Source organism: Labeo rohita, chromosome 6 (genome assembly GCF_022985175.1).
Source record: "Labeo rohita strain BAU-BD-2019 chromosome 6, IGBB_LRoh.1.0, whole genome shotgun sequence".
NCBI classification, from domain to species: domain Eukaryota; kingdom Metazoa; phylum Chordata; class Actinopteri; order Cypriniformes; family Cyprinidae; genus Labeo; species Labeo rohita.
In genome coordinates, this window is record NC_066874.1 from 23,245,762 (window position 1) to 23,268,247 (window position 22,486).

General features: G+C 34.9%; 1 protein-coding gene across 3 annotated transcripts in view; it reads left to right on the plus strand.

The window, feature by feature from the left end:
* Positions 1 to 22,486, plus strand: part of negr1 (neuronal growth regulator 1) — a 141,260-nt gene that overhangs the window by 43,109 nt on the left and 75,665 nt on the right. For all 3 annotated transcript variants that reach the window (XM_051111970.1, XM_051111971.1, XM_051111972.1), the window contains exons 3-4: positions 758 to 883; positions 7,994 to 8,125. In XM_051111970.1, coding sequence (XP_050967927.1) covers positions 758 to 883; positions 7,994 to 8,125 — 258 coding nt within the window. The remainder of the gene's footprint in view (positions 1 to 757; positions 884 to 7,993; positions 8,126 to 22,486) is intronic.

The following is a 22,486-nucleotide window of genomic DNA, read 5'->3' on the forward strand; positions in this document are numbered from 1 at the left end:
TTGAAGTGGATCAAAACCTTTCATCAAAGTTGTCCTATATAGCAATACCCATTCTCGTCTTAGGACAACTCTGATTAACTTTTATGATCCACTTCAAATGTTGACTACTATAATATATTGGGATTAGGAAGTCAAAAAAGACTAAGAAGCAGTCTAGTTAAATGCAATCGACTTCAAACAACCTGGCACAGAATCATAGCCGGACCTCAAAAAATGAACAAAGGGAATAGCTGATTTTGCAGACTCCTGACAGTTTATTGCCTTTTTATGTAGGAAAGCAAAACTAGGAGGTGAGACATTTATTCATAAACCCCTTGACAACTGACGTGGTGGTTTTGAGAAAGAGTGGAGGCCCTGTGTGATGAAAGGTGGTATAAAGACAGATTTACTTATAGATTGTTTTCTTTTAGTTTAGTATGAGGTGCACCATGACACAAAATATCATGCAAAAGTGGCTAGTTACCCTCTGTATGTCTATGAATGTAATAAAATGATAGATGTTCATGGAATTTGGCACACTCACTTATTAAGTCATTCTAAAGACAAATTACAGATTTTTGTAAGGTTTGGTCCAGCTGTAACAATGAAAATGACTTTTGCGTTGGACCTTATTGGGATAAAGTGGTATTGTGTTTGGACCCTGATAATTGCTGCTTCTGGCTGTACTGGCTCATTCTTGTTGACTCACTAGATCCTGTTTTTTGCCATTAAGCTCGTTTGCAGCTTTGCGTTTCTAACTGTTTGTTTTGTTTCACAGTTCCTCCCAAAATCTATGACATTTCATCGGACATTACGGTAAACGAAGGCAGCAATGTTTCACTCATCTGCTCAGCCAGTGGGAAACCAGAGCCCAAAATCTCTTGGAGACACATCTCCCCATCAGGTGAGTTCAAATCAGTTAAAATACGTCACAATACGTTGAATTTGACACTGACTTTAAAATACAGTAAAAATGTCTGTCCAAGGCTCAGAAGATTATGGCGATGAGACTAACATTTCTCTATAATTAATTGAGTTTAGGAAAAGGCTTTTAATCAATTATCGCTTTAATTTGCTGTTATTCTCAGAAAGGCTTATTAGTTAGTTATCACTTTTCTGCAGGGTAAACAACATGTGAGGATACATTAACCTCATCTTTACCTTTCGTAGTTTATATTCAGCCATTAAAGCAAAAAAATTTGGCACATTTTCAAAGCGAATTGAAAATTCAGTGCACAGCAGTATTTTTGAGTGCTTGTGAATTTTTATTGAAGTCTGCTTCACTTATCTTTGGACTGCCATATTTATTTCATTCTCCAGTGTATTTTGTGATCAAATTGCTTTTTGAGATTCTGATCAAAAGACTTTGAAGTGTCATGAAACCACTACTTACCAAAGGTAGGATACTTCAAATTATAAAACCCCTTAAAACCAGATGAGAAGTGCATCAGTAATTTAAAAAAAAAAAAAAAAACAACTTCAAACAACCATCCTGCATATGGTGAACTTTCACTTTTGGTCAACAGAATCAGTCTGGCCCAGATGTGACACTGAAAGCCATTTGTCTGAACTATTCTTCTTCAGGCTAATTAACTTCTGTGTGGGCAGAGAGGATGACAATAAGCAAGAGCCAGTGTCAAAAGAAACCTTTTTTCTTCTACTGATGGTTGTGATGTGCTGTAAAGATTTTATTTAAACACAATATTTAAACACAGTGATATTGTCAAGGGTTCACATGCTGATAGAGAAAGTCAAAACGACACAAAATATGCATAAAACTTAAGGTTATATGAAACTACCATGTTTTTTTTTCTTTGGATAAGCTGACATATTCAGACTGAATATATTGTTACTACAGTATTTGGTGCACATATGGCAGCACTGTCGTAATAGTCAGAGCTGTTATTACAGTAGCTCCTGGACTGTGATTTCCAGTAGTTTTTGAATGACCCTGCAGGAGGCTGAACCCGCAACCGAGCGCCCCTGGATTTAATTGCTGAAATACTCTGTGTAGTGCAGTTGGCCTCATACATTTTTTGATGTGTGTGTCATCAGACCTTTGACTTCTGTGCCTCTCATTATTGCTTACATTATAGACTTTTCATCAATATAAATGGGGTAATTACTCTTAAAGACCTTTTAAAGACATTATGTATTTAAGCCCTCTCAACGACCTCTGACTTGTAATGATGAACAGATTTCAATCTGACTCAAAGGTTTTGTCCCCAAGAAGCATTTGCTGTAAATGGTAGTTGGCTGAGCAGCTTGATCACATTAGTATGCTGAAAAGGATAATTCACCTAAAAAAAAATACCAAGAAAAAGAAAAGACTATCATTTGTTGTTGTTCAAAACCCGTAAGACTTTGGTTAATCTTCAAAACACAAATGAAGATATTTTTAATGAAAATTGAGCAGTTTATGAATCACATATGGTAAAAAAAAAAAGCCTAAATTAATTTTGTTCATCATATAAAGGAATCATGTCTAATAAATCTGTAAAGTAACTGAAAAAGTACTGGCAGCTCATTACCAGACATTATGCAAGAATTTTACGAACATTTCTATTAACCATAAAACAGTGAAGAGCCAAACTAAAAATACAGATAAAACACCTGTAAAAAATGATTGTGGAAAATTCCTTGGATTCCAATATGGATGTACTGACATCATCTAAAATGAAAATGTTTAGAACTTTAGACAAATAAGCGTTTTTTAGTCTGAATCATTTCTAATATAAATCCTGTATATATTTGTATAGTCACATTTTACTATGATACACAGTACAGAATGAAATGGATAAAATGTCAGATTGCATAAATACATTAAATAAATATGATGTTGTTGAACATTTTTAATGTAATTGATTAAATACAATAAAATCAACCTATTAATTTCATAAATTCAATAATTACATAATTAAAGCTGTTCGTGAGCAAAATGCTTGTTTTAAATGTTGTCAGTAGTTACAGTTGAGGTCGAAAGTTGACATTCACCTTGCAAAATAAGAGGGATCATACAAAATGCATGTTATTTTTTATTTAGTACTGACCTGAAAAAGATATTTAACATTAAAAAGGTTTACATATAGTCCACGAGAGAAAATAATAGTTGAATTTATAAAAATGACCCTGTTCAAAAGTTTTCATACACTTGATTCTTAATAGTGTTTTTACCTGAATGATCCACAGCTGTGTTTTTTGTTTAGTGATAGCTAAAGTGATGATCAGTTAAACTGCCCGCTGTTCTTCAGAAAAATTCTTCCGGTACATCTTGGAGATGTCTTTTTGATGTCTGCATTTACATCTGCAAGACGTATTTTTTAGATTGTTTGCTCATCTGCAATACGTCTATAGGACATTTCCTATCAGAGACATCTATTAGATGTCTTTGAGATGTTTATGATTTAGAATGCATGTAAAACTGACATCTTACAGATGTCTGTCAGATGTTTGTACAAAGCAAATGCTTTCCAGATCATGTGATCTTTAACAGACATCTTGCACGCATACGGGTGCTATCTGTGCTGTTAGATGTCAGTTTTACATACATTCTAAACCATAAACATCTTAAAGACATCTAAATGACGTCTATTTGACATCTGATAGGAGACGTCCTACTTAGCACACGTCTGTCTGCAAGATGTCTGTTAAAGATCACTTGATCTGGAAAGCATCTGCTGTGTACAAACATCTGACAGACATCTAGTAGATGTCTATTTGACATCTGGTAGGAAACGTCCTATAGACGTATAGCAGATGAGCAAACCCCCCTGATGGCACAGGTACATCTCAGAGACGTCTATTTGATGTCTGCATTTACATCTGCAGGATATATTTTTTAGAATGTTTGCTCATCTGCAGTACGTCTGTTGGACGTTTCATATCAGATGTCAAATATATGTCTTTAAGATGTTTATGATTTAGAATGTATATAAAACTGACATCTTACAGACGTCTGCCAGATATTTGTACACAGCAGATACTTTCCAGATCAAGTGATCTTTAACAGACATCTTGCAGACGTATGTGTGCTATCTGTGACTCTCAAAAATGCATCCAGATGTAAATGCAGAAGTTAAATAGATGTCTCCGTGATCAAGGTATAGACGTATTGCAGATGAGCAAACACTCTAAAAAATACATCTTGCAGATGTATATGCAGACGTCAAATAGATGTCTCCGTGATGCACGTGTGCTATCAGGGAAGTACACAGTACACTCTCTCACCACTGTGAATTTAAAATAAGACCTAAAGAACTTAAAATAAGCAATTCCTTGTCTAAGCTTTAAATCACACTCTTTTAATACTTTCAGTACTCAGGGCATTTAAAATTGCTTTACAGACAAGATTTCAAATGCTGTAGACTAGATGAAGATAGATTCTAAAATAAGCCATATAGAGACGTATTGAGGCTACAGGGCGGCCTCATGCTCTCTGTACAGACTGGCCCGGCACGCTTGATCCCAAACATGCTTTCATAAGCTTTTTCCATTGTGATTTAAGGCCTCGGGATATATGGAACTCTGACCTTTCAAATAGCTGACTATAACACTTCAGATTTGATTTTTTTTCTCATATGATAAGGCTACGCTAAAGCGTTCAATTGTCCTTTGTCAATCCTTTGTTCGTGCCTCTGCCTCCCAAAATTGTCTTTACTCTGGTTTATTGTTTCCTGAACAATAGCTCTGTACTCGGCACTGACAGCCTGTCTAAACATCGCCAAATGGTTTCAATACAATGACCGGTTCTTAAAAAGTGCTCGGACAGATATTCAGCAATTGTTTTGGGGCACTTTGGGACAATGAGGAGGCTATCAGGGTTAAGGTGAGATACCGGGAATGGAAAATGGAGGCGGTTCAGGTGCGTGTGCGAGATGGAGAGAGTGTAGCGAATATGTGTGACGGTTGAATGATGGTTGATGGTTCATTGCTGACAACTCAATGAATGCCTGGGGGAAGCCACTCATAATGCAACATTTGGGCTGCCGCAGTATTCTCTCATGGGTTAACGGAAGCGATGAACAGAGAACTGCCACCTTAGCCCATAATGTATTCTTCACCAGCGCTCATCATATCAGCAGCAGGCAGACCTCAAGGAAATGTACTTTGTGCTCTCCACACAATGTGGGAAAGTGCTTACTGAGACTGCACTTAACACAGAGCAATGTGGAATCCTAGATTAACCTTGCTGTGATTTGGCTAATTTGGTTGGAGTGACATTTCCCAGAGGCTACGACAAGTCTCTCTTGAGCTTTCCAAATAACTCTTAACACACACAATTCGTGAGGCGGTCATGATTGAGGATGATAAGGGGCAAGTTTACATTTGAATACATTTCTGGCACGTAATCTGTGTCCATTAAGCCTTTAAAATGCTCCAGTTTGTGTTTTTTTTTGGTTTATAGTAAACATGTTGGTTGCAATAACAAAGGTTGATTTCACAAAGGCATCCATTCTTTATTAAATGTCACTAAACCGTGGTAATTTCCTCTTTTGGTGTAATCAGTAAGATAAATGATGGCTCATTGTGAAGTCTCTGTTAGGAAAAAGAAAATAAATCACTGAAGTAAGGGAATTCTGGAGTGAGTTAATCACTGATAAAGATCCCTCTGGTTTTAGCTGGAGGAAGAAATATGGTTGTAGTTGTAGTCAATGTTTGTTAATTTCGTAAGTTTGGCTTTTACCTGGAAACAGTTGTTTTGTTAATGTAATCATTGTCATTGCCCTGAATAAGTAAATATCATTAAGTGTGTGTTAAGTGATATCTGTAAATAAATAGCGTTTTTTGGCAGAAACAACATTTTTCTTGGCTATTTTTGCTCAAGGTCATTTTTAGAAGATAGTTAAAGTCAGTTTTCTTCATGTTCACACAGGTGTTTTAGCACCTAATTAAAATGAACTGTTATTTAAAAAAAGATATTGAGAAATATTTAGCTTAAAGTATGCACATGCTGTTTTTATTTTAATATAAGTGCCACTTAGCATTTTGCGATCTAATGCAGTTTCATTTATACATTTTAAAGACAAAAACATATTTCAGTTTTAGTCATTTTGTTATGTGGTTTTTAATATTTATATTTAGTTTATTTTTATTTTAGTTTTAGCAATTATAGCCCTTTAACTTTCATTTGTTTTCAGTCAGTTACCATGTAATATGTGACCCTGTACCATGAAATCAGTCATAAGTAGCACAGGTATATTTGTAGCAATAGCCAACAATACACTTATTGATTTTTCTTTTATGCCAAAAATCATTAGGATGTTAAGTAAAGATCACGTTCCATGAAGATATTTTGTAAATTTCCTACCGTAAATATATCAAAACTTACTTTTTGATTAATAATATGTATTATTAAAAACTTCATTTGGACAACTTTAAGGGCGATTTTCTCACAATTTAGATTTTTTTTTACACCCTCAGATTCCAGATTTTTAAATAGTTGTATCTCGGCTAAATATTGTCCTATCCTAACAAATACATCAATGGAAAGTTTATGTATTCAGCTTTCAGATGATGTATATATGATGTATACCCTTACCCTTAAAATACTTCCTAAGAAAAGCATGCAAAATGCTGCTTGGCTCAGATCTTGTATTTGTGCTTTGTTAAAGGCTGTTATATGTCATGCTAAACACCTTGTAGTTTTAATGGTGAAAAAAAACACCACTCTTAAAAGTATGGGTGAACAATCTCTATGATGATTTGTTTTCTTTGCTCTAATGTCCTATTCGCCTTTTCATCCTTGTATAGCCAAATATGGCTTGTTTTCCATGAATATGTTTGATACAATTTATCCTATTTTACAGTCTTTGCCTCTATTCATTTGTAAAACATTGGGAGCCAAATAGCACCTTGTCAGCTCAGATACACGTCTTAGTCACTTCCTTGATAACCGCAAAGAAAACTATTTTGCTCAATTGTTCAGTTTGTTACCTGCTACACAGATGTAATTGTTTTCATGCAACACACAAATATTTATGCAAATTACAAAAGGATGGAATAATTCGGACTTGGAGCTCTTGTGTTTCGATTTGTGTTGTAGCAGCTAGTCAGAATGATACTTGTTCAAGGAATAGGCCAAAATGTAAGATTATGAGAGAAGTATTGAAGCCTGATTTATGAAAGAATCATTCTTTTAAGTCATATCCTTTCAATGAATCAGTTGATTCACTTTATGATCTGAATGATTATTTCGTGATTGATTAATCTGTTGACAGCTCACCGAATGGCTTCAGAATTCGCTTTTGTGTTCTTTTTAAAGTTCAAAAGCTCCAATGACTATTTTTTGTAACTGGATGGAAAAATGCAGACAGAATATTATCATTTTCTTTTTTGGGCGAACTATCCCTTTAAAGCTTTCTTGATGTCGAGTCTTGAAGCTCTGTGATGATTTACAAAAGACTTGGTGAAAACACACCCCTCCTAAAGCCTCTCCATCCTCCTTTTTTTTGCATCGCTCTCCTTGCTTTTTTTTTTTGTTCCATGGGGGTTTTGCTGAGTCAGAGGCTTCTCATCCGTATGCCAGTGCAGGATTTACCTCTCTGTGCCATGAGAAAGATTCACCCCACTGTAAAGTGTGATATAAATAGGTTTCACTGAGGAATATTACAATAAGGTTGGATCTTGGTCTGGGGAACCTGGGGAGGTTTTTAGTCCAATAGAAGCGTGGCAGCCCCACGCTGTGCTATATTGCCTCTCATTACTCAAGGACCTCAAGTCATATTTGTCATATTGGCACAGTTCTGATTTCCTCACAGTATTTGACGCCAGTAATATTCCTCCCTGTGTGAATAAGAGTCACAGGGGAGATGCTTCCCCCTGGATGTCTTGCCAACAAAGCAATTATGTGCCTTAATAAAGCTTTTTTCCATTTTCTGGGTGCACTTGGGCTTCTTTTACTGGCTGTTGAGATTCGATGGTGTTTGTACCTTTAAGCATATAGCCATTAATTAACACATGCCTGCAGAAGAACGTTTCTGAAGGATTGCGCTTGTTTATTTTCTTATGTTCACAGCCAGGAAGTACGAAAGCGGGGAGTATTTAAATATCACAGGCATCACTCGGGATCAAGCAGGGGACTATGAGTGCGGTGCCGAAAACGACATTGCTTCACCCGACACCAAGACCGTGAGAGTCACAGTCAACTGTGAGTACCATATACTACTTCTTTTGTTTCTGTTTGTTTACTGTCAAACAGTGTAGAATCACATGCACAATGACATTGAGTCTTTTTCCCCTCTTACTGGAGATTGCAACTCTGTTCCATAACCTAGTGAGGCTGTCAACTGTCTACTGCATCCTAACTGAAATGGGACTTTGTAAGTGACCGATTTGGAAAGCTCTACATAGGCAGCAACTCCATGCATCATATAAATAGCAGTCTTCTTGAAAAGCACACAGGAAACTTGCCTCACGGGTGATTTAAATAGACCGGTGTTAGCACGTTGCTAAGCTAACGGCACAGTATTCTAATAGAATGTGTTGACATCTTTTTTAAATTATACTAGTTTAGCAACACTGAATGAAATATAAATAAATGATATATAATAATAATACATTATAATATTAATAATGTAACACTATATATTATCATATTGGTCACACATTAGATTAGGGACCAGTTGACCTATTAGTAAGCCCCGCCCTTTCTTAGTTACCGTTGCTCACTCGGACAAACAAATGGAATTACTAACATGTTTTTGATAAATTTGGGACACAGAAGAACCATCATTCAAGTGGGACTTAAAGGAGAAGTCCACTTCCAAAACAAAGATTCACCCCCTTGTCATCCAAGATGTTCATATCTTTCTTTCTTCAGTCGTAAAGAAATTGTTTTTTGAGCAAAACATTTCAGCATTTTTCTCCATATAATGGACTGGTATGGTGCCCCGATTTTGATCTTTCAAAATGCAGTTTAAATGCGGCTTAAAACGATCCCAAATGCGGTTGTAAATGATCCCAGCTGAGGAAGAAGAGTCTTATCTAGCGAAACAATCTGTTATTTTCATAAAAATAATAGAATTTATATACTTTTTATTCTCAAATGCTCATCTTGCCTTGCTCCGTTTGAACTGTGTATTCTGTCTCAAGACAGTTAGGGTATGTCGAAAAACTCACACACAAGGGGGTGAGTAAATTATATGTGATTCTTTGTTTTGGAAGTGGACTATACCTCCTTTAAAGGAGAAGTTCACATCCAGAACAAAAACGTACAGTTGACTTACCCCCTTGTTCCCTGTGTTCATGTCTTTTTTTCTTCAGTCGTGAAGTAATTATGTTTTTTGGGGAAAACACTTCAGGATTTCTCTCCATATAGCGGACTTCTATGGTGCCCCCAAGTTTGAACTTCCAAAATGCAGTTTAAATGCAGCTTCAAAGGACTCTAAACGATCTCAGCCGAGGAAGAAGGTTCTCATATAGCAAAATGATTGGTTATGTTCTAAAAAAATTGACAGTTTATTTACTTTTTAACTTCAAATGCTCATCTTGTCTAGCTCTGCATCAACGGTTCATGACAGGTAAGGTATGTCGAAAAACTTCCATCTTATTTTCTTCTCCAATTTCAAAATCGTCCCACATCACTGTTTTATCCTTTTTGTAAAGGCTGTTTGATCTTCAATTTTAAAATTGGAGGGAAAATGAGATGGGAGTTTTTTGACCTACCCTAATATCTGCCTCAATGGTTCTTTGTGGAACCAAAATGGTGCTTCTATGACATCGCTGTGAAGAACGTTTTAAAGCACCTTTATTTTTAAGAGTGTACCTTGATGAAGCACAAGATGGCATTACCGTTCTGCTTGAGCAGGTGAAAAATGTAACTTATTGAGAGTATGGCAACCAAAAAATGAACGTTTCGTCTTCAGTGTGTTTGGGGTTGAATGCTTAGGGACATTTTGCTCTGTTTTGGTTGGGTTTGGGAAATGAAATAAAATAAATTCCATAATCCTCTCAGTGTACCTGGAATCAATGTTAAAAGTACCCCAGGCATATTGTTTTTCATTTTTTTTCATCAAAATGATGAAAGCTTCAGATCTTCCAGTGTTTCTCTGTGGTGCTGAAATGTAAAGATGTCCGAGTTCAGGTCCCTGTGCAGCTGATACTCAACAGCCATTGGTTCATCTGCGTTCGAGGGGAGGATCTTACCAATAGGTCAGTTATCACTAACTAAGTGTTAACTATGACTTTAACTACTTGCCTTAATAAACTCCCAATTTGTGGCTTATTAAGTTTAGGTATGGATAGGATTAATGGATCTAAAATATGGTAATGCACAATAAGGCATTAATGTGTGCTTTATAATACTAATAATCAGCCAATATGCTAGCTAATTAGCAAGTAATAAATAGTGAGAATTGGTCCTTAAAATAAAGTGTTACCATTATATTTAAATTAATATAATTATAGGTAATTATAGTTAACTAAAAATGTTATTTCGAATAAAATAAGAATGAACTGAATTAAATTATAATATAAAACACTTTTTTTAGCTAGTTGCTTACATTTCTCATCTTTATTTAGTTTAACTTGATGTATCAAAATCAACATAGGCTCATTGGAAATACGTGCCTCTATATACATTTCTGCAAAACTGAAACGTAACGTTACCTATATGTACAAATCACTGTTTCCAATTGAAATGATCACTGGAGTCTGTGAAACTCTGACAACTTTTATTTCTTTTCACACACAGTTTTGATTAAAGCCTAATTTTCACACAGAATATATTATTATGGCTTAAAAACAATTTTAACATCCTGCACGATTTGAAAACTGATACTTTTGAGTCTTGTTTTCACATATACAGCTTCATATGAGTTTTCTAATTTAGTAGGTTTGCTCGGTAGCTCACGCTATACAGCGTTGCACTTGAGTGATGAAGAACTCAGGTACAACTAAACAGCTCAAATCCGCATTTGAAAGTTAAAATAGCACAGTTGCATCAACAAATGCGTTTTTATATCACTTTTTCAATTGTTAACACTATAGGTTTAGGTTTGGTTCGGTGTAGGGGATATTTCTAACATGATAGAACATTAACCTTTAGCGACACTACCTAGATATTTAAATTTTGAATAGCCGTAATACGTATCGCAAGCAGCGTAATAAAAACGCAGCAGTATGTGCCTGTACTAACGTAATAAAAATGTGCCACAATCACGTATTGAACATGTATTTTAGCGCCACTCTCTGGACATTTCACTTTGAAACTGCTGCGAAATGTGGTATGTAATTACAGTGTTGCAAAAATGTATGTAGAGTCACGTATTTCCAGTGAGACTGGGTTGATCAAAATTACTAAAACTAAAATTGAACTAAAAACTATATGGACATACATAATAAAGACCATAAAAAAAAAAAACTAAAAATGACAAACATAATTACTATTAATAAAAATTTTAATAGTATCTTAAGTATATCAAGTACTAAAATAAAGCTGATTTCTATATAATTACATAACATATAATGTATTATAATTTAGAATCAATATTTCTGTCATCCACCTTGAATTCAGAATCAGCTCAACGCAGCGCATTTTGAAGTTGTTGTTTTCGCAAAGAATACATTTCGAATTTGTCCTCTGTAGGCAGCTCACAAGAATTTGAAACAGGACTACAGGCATACTTCTGTATTTTCAAGGTAGGAAATTAGAATAGAATTCATGGTCCTGGAGTTTCTTAATATTTAACGAGAGAATTCCCTTTTTTGTCTGGGATGGGATGATTAATTTTCAGTGAGGAATGGTCTCAGTGTTATACGGAGTCTTCTATTATGCAGGTAATGAGTCTCTCAAAGTGTGAAAAGACAGTAATGAGCACTCCAAGCATTAATGAATTATACTGACTTTACCCATCATGCTCATAGTGAGGATCTGCCTCCTACCAAATACAAGGGGAAGGACACTTGACAGTTTCTCTTCCTCCTCTTTTTTTCTTTTAAGTCATTTTGTCTCATCTGCGGTCACAGGGATCATTAATCTCTTTGTCTCCGTATATACCATATGCTGAATCACGGCACAGCGAGAGCACATAAATCAGATAGGCCGACATTCACACCAGAATAAATGTGGCGTTCAGACCATCAAACGCCAGCTCCCTTTACTATCATGCAAACACAGACTAATGGGCAGATAACCACTTGGAAATGTCAAGATTTGAGCAGGAATGGCTAGATGACAAGGATGAAGTCATAAGTCATATCACATCTCCTCCCCGTCGATTGTATTGACACACTCTAATGAGGAGTGAAGCTGAGAAGATAGAGAAACGGCTCAGTGCTGAGTCTGCTGGGCCGCAATTCTGCAGCTTAATGACCATTTTCAATGAGCTATCCATTTATTTTATAGCCACTATTTTTGCTCTATTCTGCATGTCTTTGAGTTTATCGGGTTGGATGGAGGCAAGGGGTCAGAGTTTGTTTGCTTAACATGGCCCAGTTCGCCCCTGCGGGTAGATTTCATATCTGTACCATCTGGGGGCATAATTCTCCACTGACAGCCATTCAGATGTACCCATGTATTCTGATGAAATGACATTTTTACATATATAAGCAATATCACACGAGTAGTGTGCTATATGGCAGTACATTGGCACAGTTGTGCCTCGGCTATAGTGGCCATAGTTAATTATAGCGTTTATACAGCAGTTTGATGGCACGAGTGTAAAACACAGAAGAAACCACAACGGAGTGTCTTTAAAAACCCTCTTTTGTGCGAACTACTTCCTTCTGCCTCAGATTCAAATCTCAAGTTGACAGTTTAACAGCTGAGCCCAAGCCTCTGTTACTAATTTGAAAACGTCACTTTAGAGCTAGTAACAAAGGAATGCTCAGTTGCTTCATTGAAAGCTTATTGTATTACTGTATTAAAAGCACACTGTATTATGGAGGGTTGAGTATTATGAGAGAGAAATGGAGTGAGCGAGTGTGATTACCTGCATCTGATACAGCATTCATTCTTCAGCTCATTCTCATATTCACAATAAAACATCAGTTTGAATGTCAGCTGATGAAAGCGATATCTATCCATTTTATCGGTTAAGAGTGATTTCCGATGACAGCGCTGTTGTGATTGTCATGCGCATTTTTTCAGTAAAGCCAGTAGTAAATCTCCAGCACCTGCTTTCAGATGGAGCTGTAATTTACTGAAAAGCTACGCCATATTGTGTTCATTATCTCAGACGATTTAATCGCGATTATGAAATCGAAAGCAATCGTTTGCGTTAATTAATAAGTGAACGACAGCTCTGTGTAGAAATGCTGCTTCATCTGAAAGCTCGTAAAATTTTACCACATTTAATAACATGTTTTTACTCCAAACTCACTTCATAACATCAGTTGAGTGTTTGAAATAAATCCTTCTGTGAGATACTGTGGCTTTTTACACAGAATAAGGCACGCATAGTATTCGTAGTATTTAAGCAGTAATAAAGGCATTGTATTATTATATACTGTATTATAAGGAAAATTATACTAAGAACTCAGATAAACCATGCGTTGTTGTAGTCGTGTATTTATTAGTCACGTTGAATCAATGAAAACGTTAAATCTGTTTATTCAGCTGCAGTGATTGTGATTTCCTGGGTGTCTTCCTCTGCGTTTCCACGCAAAAGCGCCCTCTTGCCTTCGGATGGAGATTTACTGCCAATCACAGAACCATGTCTCACTGAAAGATACGCATGACAATTGCAGTTTTTGATTAATCGCGATTGTGATTTCATTTCATTTTATCGTGCAGCCCTTCTTTTAATATAAAAGTCTTTACTGCTGACTCACTCATAAAAACCCTTGTCGCCTTCTAACAGTGGAATAATGGAACTAAAATCACAAACACACACAATACTAAATACTATTATTAAATACTACTACTATAAAATATTATTTATTGAATAATAATATTTAATAAAAAACAGCAGCCATCATAAAAGTTACTAGGCAATTCAGTGAAAACAATTGAAGTTACATAAAATATAACGTGATGAGATTTCGCCCTCAGCCAAATCTGTTTGCTCTGGAACAAATAATAGATTAATGAGACCAAACACTGCCCGTTAGATTTCCCCAAAACTAATTATATCTAATGTCACTATGGAAACTTTAGAGCCAGCGGCAAATTCCAGAAGAGCTGAACCGAGGTAAGGCTGCTCTCGGGAGGTTCATGAGGGCTGAATGCCTGCTGACGCCCTGGAGCTCACATCTCTGAAAACGTCAAAGCAAATTTTCAAACAGACATTATCTTTATTAACAACCTGAAGTCTAAACAAGTACATTCTCACCTAAAAACTCAGAGAATTAGTTTTATTTATAAAATTATACTGGATTTGGGTGTCCGCCATGACACTCGCTGTGATAAATATATATACATTCTTTTTGTAAATGTGTTTTGTGGTGCTGTCAGCCAATCAACATTGTCATGACATTTTCCTGTGGCTCTGAAGTGATTAGTCACATGGCATTTACACTAACGGATGGCTTTCTTCAGGTATTATAGACCACCCTAGAACCAGGAGATGGAGGTTCCGGTTGATTCACAGTGATTTACAGTGACAGCTAATGGAAGCAGTAACAGCAGATCCTGTTCCCCTTCACAACACTCTGTTTTAGAGCAGGAAAGGGGATAGACATAATCCCGATGTATCAATCAAAGCACTTTTACCCACTACAGCTGGGTGAAAAATTAGCTGGAATGGAGGTGCCAATGCTGGGTTTAGAAGAGAAGTGTTATCTCACCATTATGTCCCAAAATAAAAGTGAGAAGGATGCGAGAGGACTACTCTGCCAGTGCCCAATGCCTTGCTCAAAGAAATCCTCGATGTGAAATGTGCAGAGCTAATAGGATTTTATTCAACCACACGACAATCCAAAAAAAAAAAATCTCTGCATTATAGTGTAGTAATATATGCTGTACTGTATTTCCGGATATTACCAGTGTAATGTGGTGGTTATGATTTCAGTTTTATATGTTATTCAAGTATTATTCTGAGTTTAGGTTGGTAATTAATTTCAACCAAGCTAGTTGTAAATAAAGTCTTTCATGAAATCTTGAAAACCATGTAAAATGTTGCATGGGCTATAGAACTATTTATGATGTGACATCCGTGACACTTTCTTTGTATTTGTAGTTTTATTAGCCTTACATTAATACAGATAGTGTGACTCGACTCTGACATTTCAAGGGTAATCAGCGTAATTAAATACACGCTAAAATAATCCGGTTTGAAAATAATTACAGCTTTTAGGTATGTGCGGAACTGACCTTCAGGTTAATTGCAGATTATGGCTACTAATTGAAATAAGCTAATTTATTTGATGAAAACTAATTCTGTGCATGTGTTTTAATGCATTTAAAGCATGTATGTGTCAGTCGTAACTTTATTACAGCCACAAGGACTTGCGCCAGTGACTGGACTCCTTTTTGCGTCAGTATTTATCTCAGAAGTAAATTGTAGAAAACTGTGAATAGGATGTTTTTTGCTTTTCAGGTATTTACGCCAAAATAATTTCTAAACGAAGACTTACAGGTCAATGCCAGAATCTTTGTAGGAGCTGTAACTGTAGACTTGCGGTAAATAATAGCCCAACGGACCCATGTGTGACAAACACCTTGAATCATTTACTGTTATTGTTGCTACTCGTTCCCTAGTGAGTCCTCAGATAGTCTTCTGTCAGCATTCTGTGAAAGTCATGTAGATCACTCAGCTAACTGAAATAGTGTTAACACTTTAAATGCCCATTATGACCTTCCGTTTATAACCTTCATATGTAACCTCCATTCATGAAAAAAACCCATGTTGTTATTGTTCCGGTCAGTGCGGCGATTGTATCTCTGGGTAAGCATGATGAAATTCGGGCCTCTCGTAAACATTGCCCAGACCTGGTGCTCAGTTCCAGCCAAATTAAACATTTAGAAAAAAAATAAATAAAAAAGCCTTTGGCTTACCAGGGTTGTGCTGCAGTGAGAGTTGAACTGACAGTGCCTTTTAAATTACAGAATTAGAACTGAATTTAGTTAGGTGAGGAGCTGACATTTTTACTTGGATATTTATAATGTGTATGTATAATGTTCATAATGTAATTGTTCATATATTATAAATATACCGGTAGACATGATTAGCCGGTAGAAATTTGTCAACCTGTAGTGGTTTTGGACTATCACGCTCACGTAACATTGCTGTGCTACGTGGTCACGAAAGCTTATCGTTTGCACATGTTTTTAAGCATTGTGGTTTAAAAACAAGTGATTTTAAGCCGTTGAAACGCAATCAGCAGCAAAAGTGAATTCATGCGCGCTCTGTTTGTGGTTTTGCCACTTTATGGGCCTTGAACGGATTAATACGCGCACTTGTATGCGTCAAAATGCCCATCTTTGCAAGTGTCCTCATAAACACAGTAATTAAGGACTTAAATGAAATCAGACAGCTGAGAAAGAAAACCATGTAACAGTGTACTGGATTCTGGGCAGCTCTTAAACTGACAGCAGTCTAATATTTCTGCTGTCTGTCATTCTTGCTAATCAAATGACAAAAGAGAGAAAATCTCTCACTGCTCTTGAAGAAATATATATTTAATTTACATTAAAATAAAAATAAATAAAATAGAGTATCTTTATTAATTGGATTACTTTATACAATGTATGTGGCTTTTTTTTTTTTTTTTTTTTTTTTTTTTTGGTCCTGTTGCTTGTAATAAGTTTCTTATTTAATCGCTGGCTGTTTACTTGTCCTCAGTGAGCTTAAGTTTTTTTTTAGTATTAGTTTTTTTGTGATATTGACACTGGTAACAAGAATTCTGAAATTTCTATGGTATTAAAAAATGTATTTAAAGACTGTATTTAAAGCAAAAATTACTACAGTCAAACCAAAAATTATTCAGACACCAGATATAATTTGTGATATTTTTACTAGTTCATTTATGTACAATAAGTGAGGGTAGCAAAATAAAGTAATATATTATACCCAAAAATTCTTCATATGGTAGACTACCAGTAAAATTGATACAGATTTGGGACCAAAACCTCTTCAGACACTTTGGCATGATCATGTTTTGCTTTAAGTGTTTTTTCTCTAATTTCTACTTCAACAAAGTATTGATCGTTGTTTAAATTTTGTTGTAGTAACAGTGAATTTTTGGTTGATTGTAATCCATTACATATCTTTCTATCAAAGTTATCTGACCTTATAAAGATTTGTTCTAACACAGTTTAACAGAGTTCTAGTCACATTTTATTGCCATTTTCTAGCGAATAATTGTGATAATGTGAGAAATTTTGAAGGTGTCTGAATAAATTTTGGTATGACTGTAAGATTTTGGTCATATCGCTCACTCCTAATATATAATGTAAAATAGTATACAATGATGTAAAATATGTCTATGTGTGGATCTTTAAACAATGCATTTTAACAAAAATTGTACTTTTTTAATTATCTGCTAGGACATTATCTATTAATTTTACAACACACAATGCAGTAGAAAACTCAAAATACAGGTAAAAAGTCATAGAGATACAGAAAATAATGTTCATATTAGTACAGTAGAACAGTTTACTGTTTATATATATTTTTCAACTCATAAATTGAAAGGTAATTACATTTTGTTCAGTCCTGCTGCATTCAGTTATACAATTTACCATGACTTTGTTTTTGCATCAACTCTTGCATTTTAAATCTACACTGTTCTGATGTGAAATTAGATGTCATGAAGTTCAATTTGTCTTGTCTGTTATGACTGTGTGCTACAGTGTTCCTATTTTCCTGTTGGAATTCGCACCAGATGTTTAGCTTTAAGTTCTACTTTCATACAAGCGCTGCCTCTGAAGACATCAAGGAAAAGAAATATATAAATAAGACAGATTAGGTGATGTCACGTCGCTCACAGATGTTAGGATGTTTATGCAAAAAGCAATTGGTAGAGCTTCGGAGCGGCAGTGTAATGCCTTTGCTTCATATGTCATTTTGTCAAGACACATTTTAAACTAATGTGTCCTGGAACAACCACTTTGTTCCGCAAATTACAAAGACATAGTCTATTTACATTCAGATTTCACCTTCTTTTAAACCTCCCAGTGGTTTATAAAGGAATTAGTAGTCACGGAGGGGTTGGTGTTATTGTGTTGCGTAAGAGGTTGATTTAAGCTCTATAGCTTCATGAATGATTAGTGAAATACTAATCTTTAATGGATGTTAATCTTGAGCTGGATAGGGTCATATATATTTTTATATATGTTTGTTTTGTACATTTTAATCATGATGCATTAAAGGAGAAGTCCACTTCCTAAACAACAATTTACAGATAATGTACTCACCCCCTTGTCATCCAAGATGTTCATGTCTTTCTTTCGTCAGTTGTAAAGAAATTATGTTTTTTGAGGAAAACACTTCAGGATTTTTCTCCATATAATGGACTGCTATGGTGCCCCAAGTTTGCACTTCAAAAATGCAGTTTAAATGCGCCTTCAAACGATCCCAAATGCGGTCTAGCGAAATGATCGGTTATTTTCATAAAAATAATACAAGATATATACTTTTTAATGTCAACGCTCTTCTTGTCTTGCTCTGCCTGAACTCTGTGTATTCTGGCTCAAGACAGTTATGGTATGTCGAAAAATTTTCTCTCTCAACTTCTAAATCGTCCTATATCGCTTTTGGGATCGTTTAAAGCCGCATTTAAACTGCATTTTGGGAGTTCAAACTCGGGCACCATAGCAGTCCATTATATGGAGAAAATTCCTAAAATGTTTTCCTCAAAAAAACACAATTTCTTTACGACTGAAGAAAGACAGACATGAACATCTTGGATAACAAGGGGGTGAGCACAAAAATATGAAAATATGAAAGGTACCTAGACACGCCCCTTGTCTGCCACTGGTTGACCAAACAGATAGCCCCGCCCCAAACTCACACCATTGGTTGAGGTAATGTTGTTGTGTTCAGATGTGTGTAAACGAACATTCTCCATTCATTGTAATTGCATGGAAAACAACAACCACATTTATAGGCTATGTATTTTCAGTGTAATGGCAAAACTTGTAATTGTCCATTTCTCAAATAGATGTGTTTACATGGCGGTTTCCTGTTATTGTCCTAATGAGGCCAAGAGTCCACTTCTGCACACTGTGTAAACATAGTCATTGACTAAGAGGTTATAGTGCAGCTTAAACTTCAGCTTTAATTTGAGGTTATTTAAACAATCTGTGAACAATGTCGCAATTACTGTCCCTTTTTCATGCATTCTTTCCATTTTAAATTGGCTGTTCAGCCAGTTGTTTTTTGGCCAAGTGTGTGTCGTTGCATTTTTCATGCACAAGAAAGCTGTCAGAAAGTCGTGAGTTAATTTTCAGCATTTGCATTTCGAGTCTGTTGCTGGAGTTTCTCAACATGAGGACCAAAGACATGTCAGTTCTGATAAAGCGTGTTGTCATTAAGCCGAACAGCAGGATAAACTGATCAGAGGCAATGCAGGTATGTCCAAATCACCTGTTTGAAAAACGCAGAACACGGAAAAAAGGAGTGCTTGTGATCCAAAGCATACCACCCTATTTGTGAGACATGGCTGTGTGCTATGCCCCAGGCATGTACGGCTAATTCTGTCTCCCTTGACTTTAGTGATGTGATTGCTTATTAATGTAATGCGAGCTGTAATGAAGATGAATGCTGCTAATGCAACCAAGGAGTTTTTCAGAGCCCAAAAGACGAATAGTCTTGACCAACCAAGTCATTGCCTTGCTTAATCCAATTGAGCCTGTTTTTCACTCACTGAAGACAATTGAACATGCCTTTCAAATGCTCAAAACAAATTCCTGTTACTCACTGAATGCTTGGGGATTTACTACTAAGTATGTAATAAGGTTAATTCATTTAGGGCTTTTAGTTATTGTAGTTAAAAAATGTTACTTAAAATAAACATTAACTGAAAAAAAATTGTTTTATTTCAACTGAATGCCAAGGCATAATTTCTCATTTTTACTAAAATCCAATTGATTTAAAATGAATAAAACTAAAATAATAAAAATAATCATAATAATAAACAAACCCACAATAAAATTACTAAAGCTTTATATATAAATATAAAAATAAAAACTAATTAAAAATTGTAATAGCATCCTCACTGTAATAGGTCTCATTGTTTATACGTAGGTATTAATACTAGGGCTTTCAGTCGATTAAAATTTTTAATCTAATTAATTACATGATGTTTTGATTAATTAATCTAATTAATCACAAAATTAATTTGACTGGGAAAATGATCACAAAAGATTATTTAAAGCTATTTTTGTGTTAACTGAGAAAGTATTTAGTAGACATTACAAATTGTAGCTTTAGAAAGAAATATTTTATTTGATTCAACACTAAATTTATTACACATAAACATTTAGGCTGCAACAGCCGTAAAGATAATTTGAGAAACATCTCAGTATTTTTTGTTTATTCAATGAAAGTCATTGGTAACCAAAACAGCTTTAACTAACAGTCTTTAGAATTTCTTTTTCTATGTTCCACAAAAGAAAGGTTTGAAATGACATGAGGGTGAGAAAATCATGACAGAATTAATTTTTTTTATCCCATTTTTAACTATCCCATTATTTACTTATTTATTTTTTTTAATTCTTATTTTATTTTTTATTTATTTTATATATGTGACAAAACACATAAAGGGGCATTTTTTGCACCAATATCTTGAATTTTAGGGCATAACTGCATTTATGGATTTATGGACAGTCAACTATATTAAATATAAGATGACATAACAGCATGGGGGCGGGGTTAGCGTGTTAACTGCATTAAAATATTTGAGTTGCGTTATTTTTTCATAACGAATTAAGTTAACACATTACAATGACAGCCCTAATTAGTACATAACATTTACAAGCACAAAACATACATTTTTGTAAGTTTTTGTTGATGCCAAAACTTAAAATTTACACATACTTCAACAGTTAAAATGTACAAATCGCTACATATTTTTAGCTAAAAAAGTAAACTATTTATGTTTGTTTTATATCATTCATTTTGATCATTTTATCAATATGCGATTTAGATTTTTAGACCCATTAACCTACCCCTAAACCTATCCATTTTATAGTGAATATAAAAGGATATAAAATGCAATTGACCGAAATATGCAGGAAATGACCATTTTAGTAACTATTTAGTTGTAAAAATATTTTTTTAAAGTTGCTAATCCCACTCCTATCTCTAAACCTAACCATAACTATTTCTGTACAGTATAAGAAAAACATGACAGACAGATAAGTGTGATCATTTGTTCATTTACAAAAATGTCAAAAGAAATACCAAAACGAATCTAAATGATGACGCAATGCAGCCTTAGTCCTCTCTGGCGGAATACAGTAGATTTGTGTGAGGAGCAGAGCAGAATTTAAGTTGTTGATCGTTGAAAATGGTAAAGAGCGAAATGATATCATTATATATTAAGTAAATGAGTAAACAATTTAATAATGCTTTTAAAAACAAAAGGTCATTGATATGGCAACTAAAAACAATAATAATAAAATTAATGCCGTGATTTCAATGTTCATAAGGATTCATTTTTGTCGTCAATATGCTGAAAATACGTAAGTATTTGTAAAAACGCAAGTAAATGTTTATAGTGTCTATAAAAATGTAAGTAAATGTCTGTTTTGTAGAACCACATATTGCGTAAAATACATACAAATTATAATGAGATTACGTTGTAGTATCTCAGTGTTACTAAAATAACAGTAACAGGGGTTCAGCTTTGAGGAAATAAATACTCTCAAATTAAATCTGGCTGTTTTCTCTTTAATCTTATGGTGATTGTATACAGGTCATAACAACAGTCAATAGTGCATATACACTGTAAAAAACTATTTGTTGAGTCAACTTAAAATAATTTGTAACCTGGCTGCTTCAGTTCAGTCAACTCAAAAAAAAGTTTATTCAACTTGAAATGTTAAATTATACTAAGCGATAACTTGGATATTTGAGTTGAATCAACTTAAAATTTTAAGGCAGCTGGGTTACTTACCCATCTGTTAAGTTTAGCAAACACAAATATCTAAGTTGTTACTTAGTACAACTTAACATTTCAGGTTGAATAAACTTATTTTAGTTGACTGAACTTAAAATTTTAAGGCAGCAGGGTAACAAATTATTTTAAGCTGGCTCAACAAATTGTGTTTTTTATTTTTTACAGTGTAGTCTGTGCTGCAGTAATAAACCAACATCAAAATGGCTCCATTTGTCTCTGAATAGACATAATTTTGAGCTGCAAGAGAATCAACATTTTTTACTTTAGGTTCATGTGTTTGTAACATCTCCATCTGCGCTGTCTAATATTAGCATCATGCATTTGTATTACACTGGAGTTTCTATTCATTGTGCTAAATTTCTCACTTTCACAGCTATTATTGCCTGAACTGTGTGTATTTAAAAAGTCAAGGCTTCATCAGGGTTTTCCTCATTTGTATTCACCTTATTTGTGGTATTTGTAAATGCAGTTAAAGACTTTATGCTGTTACTGGCTTGACATTTTA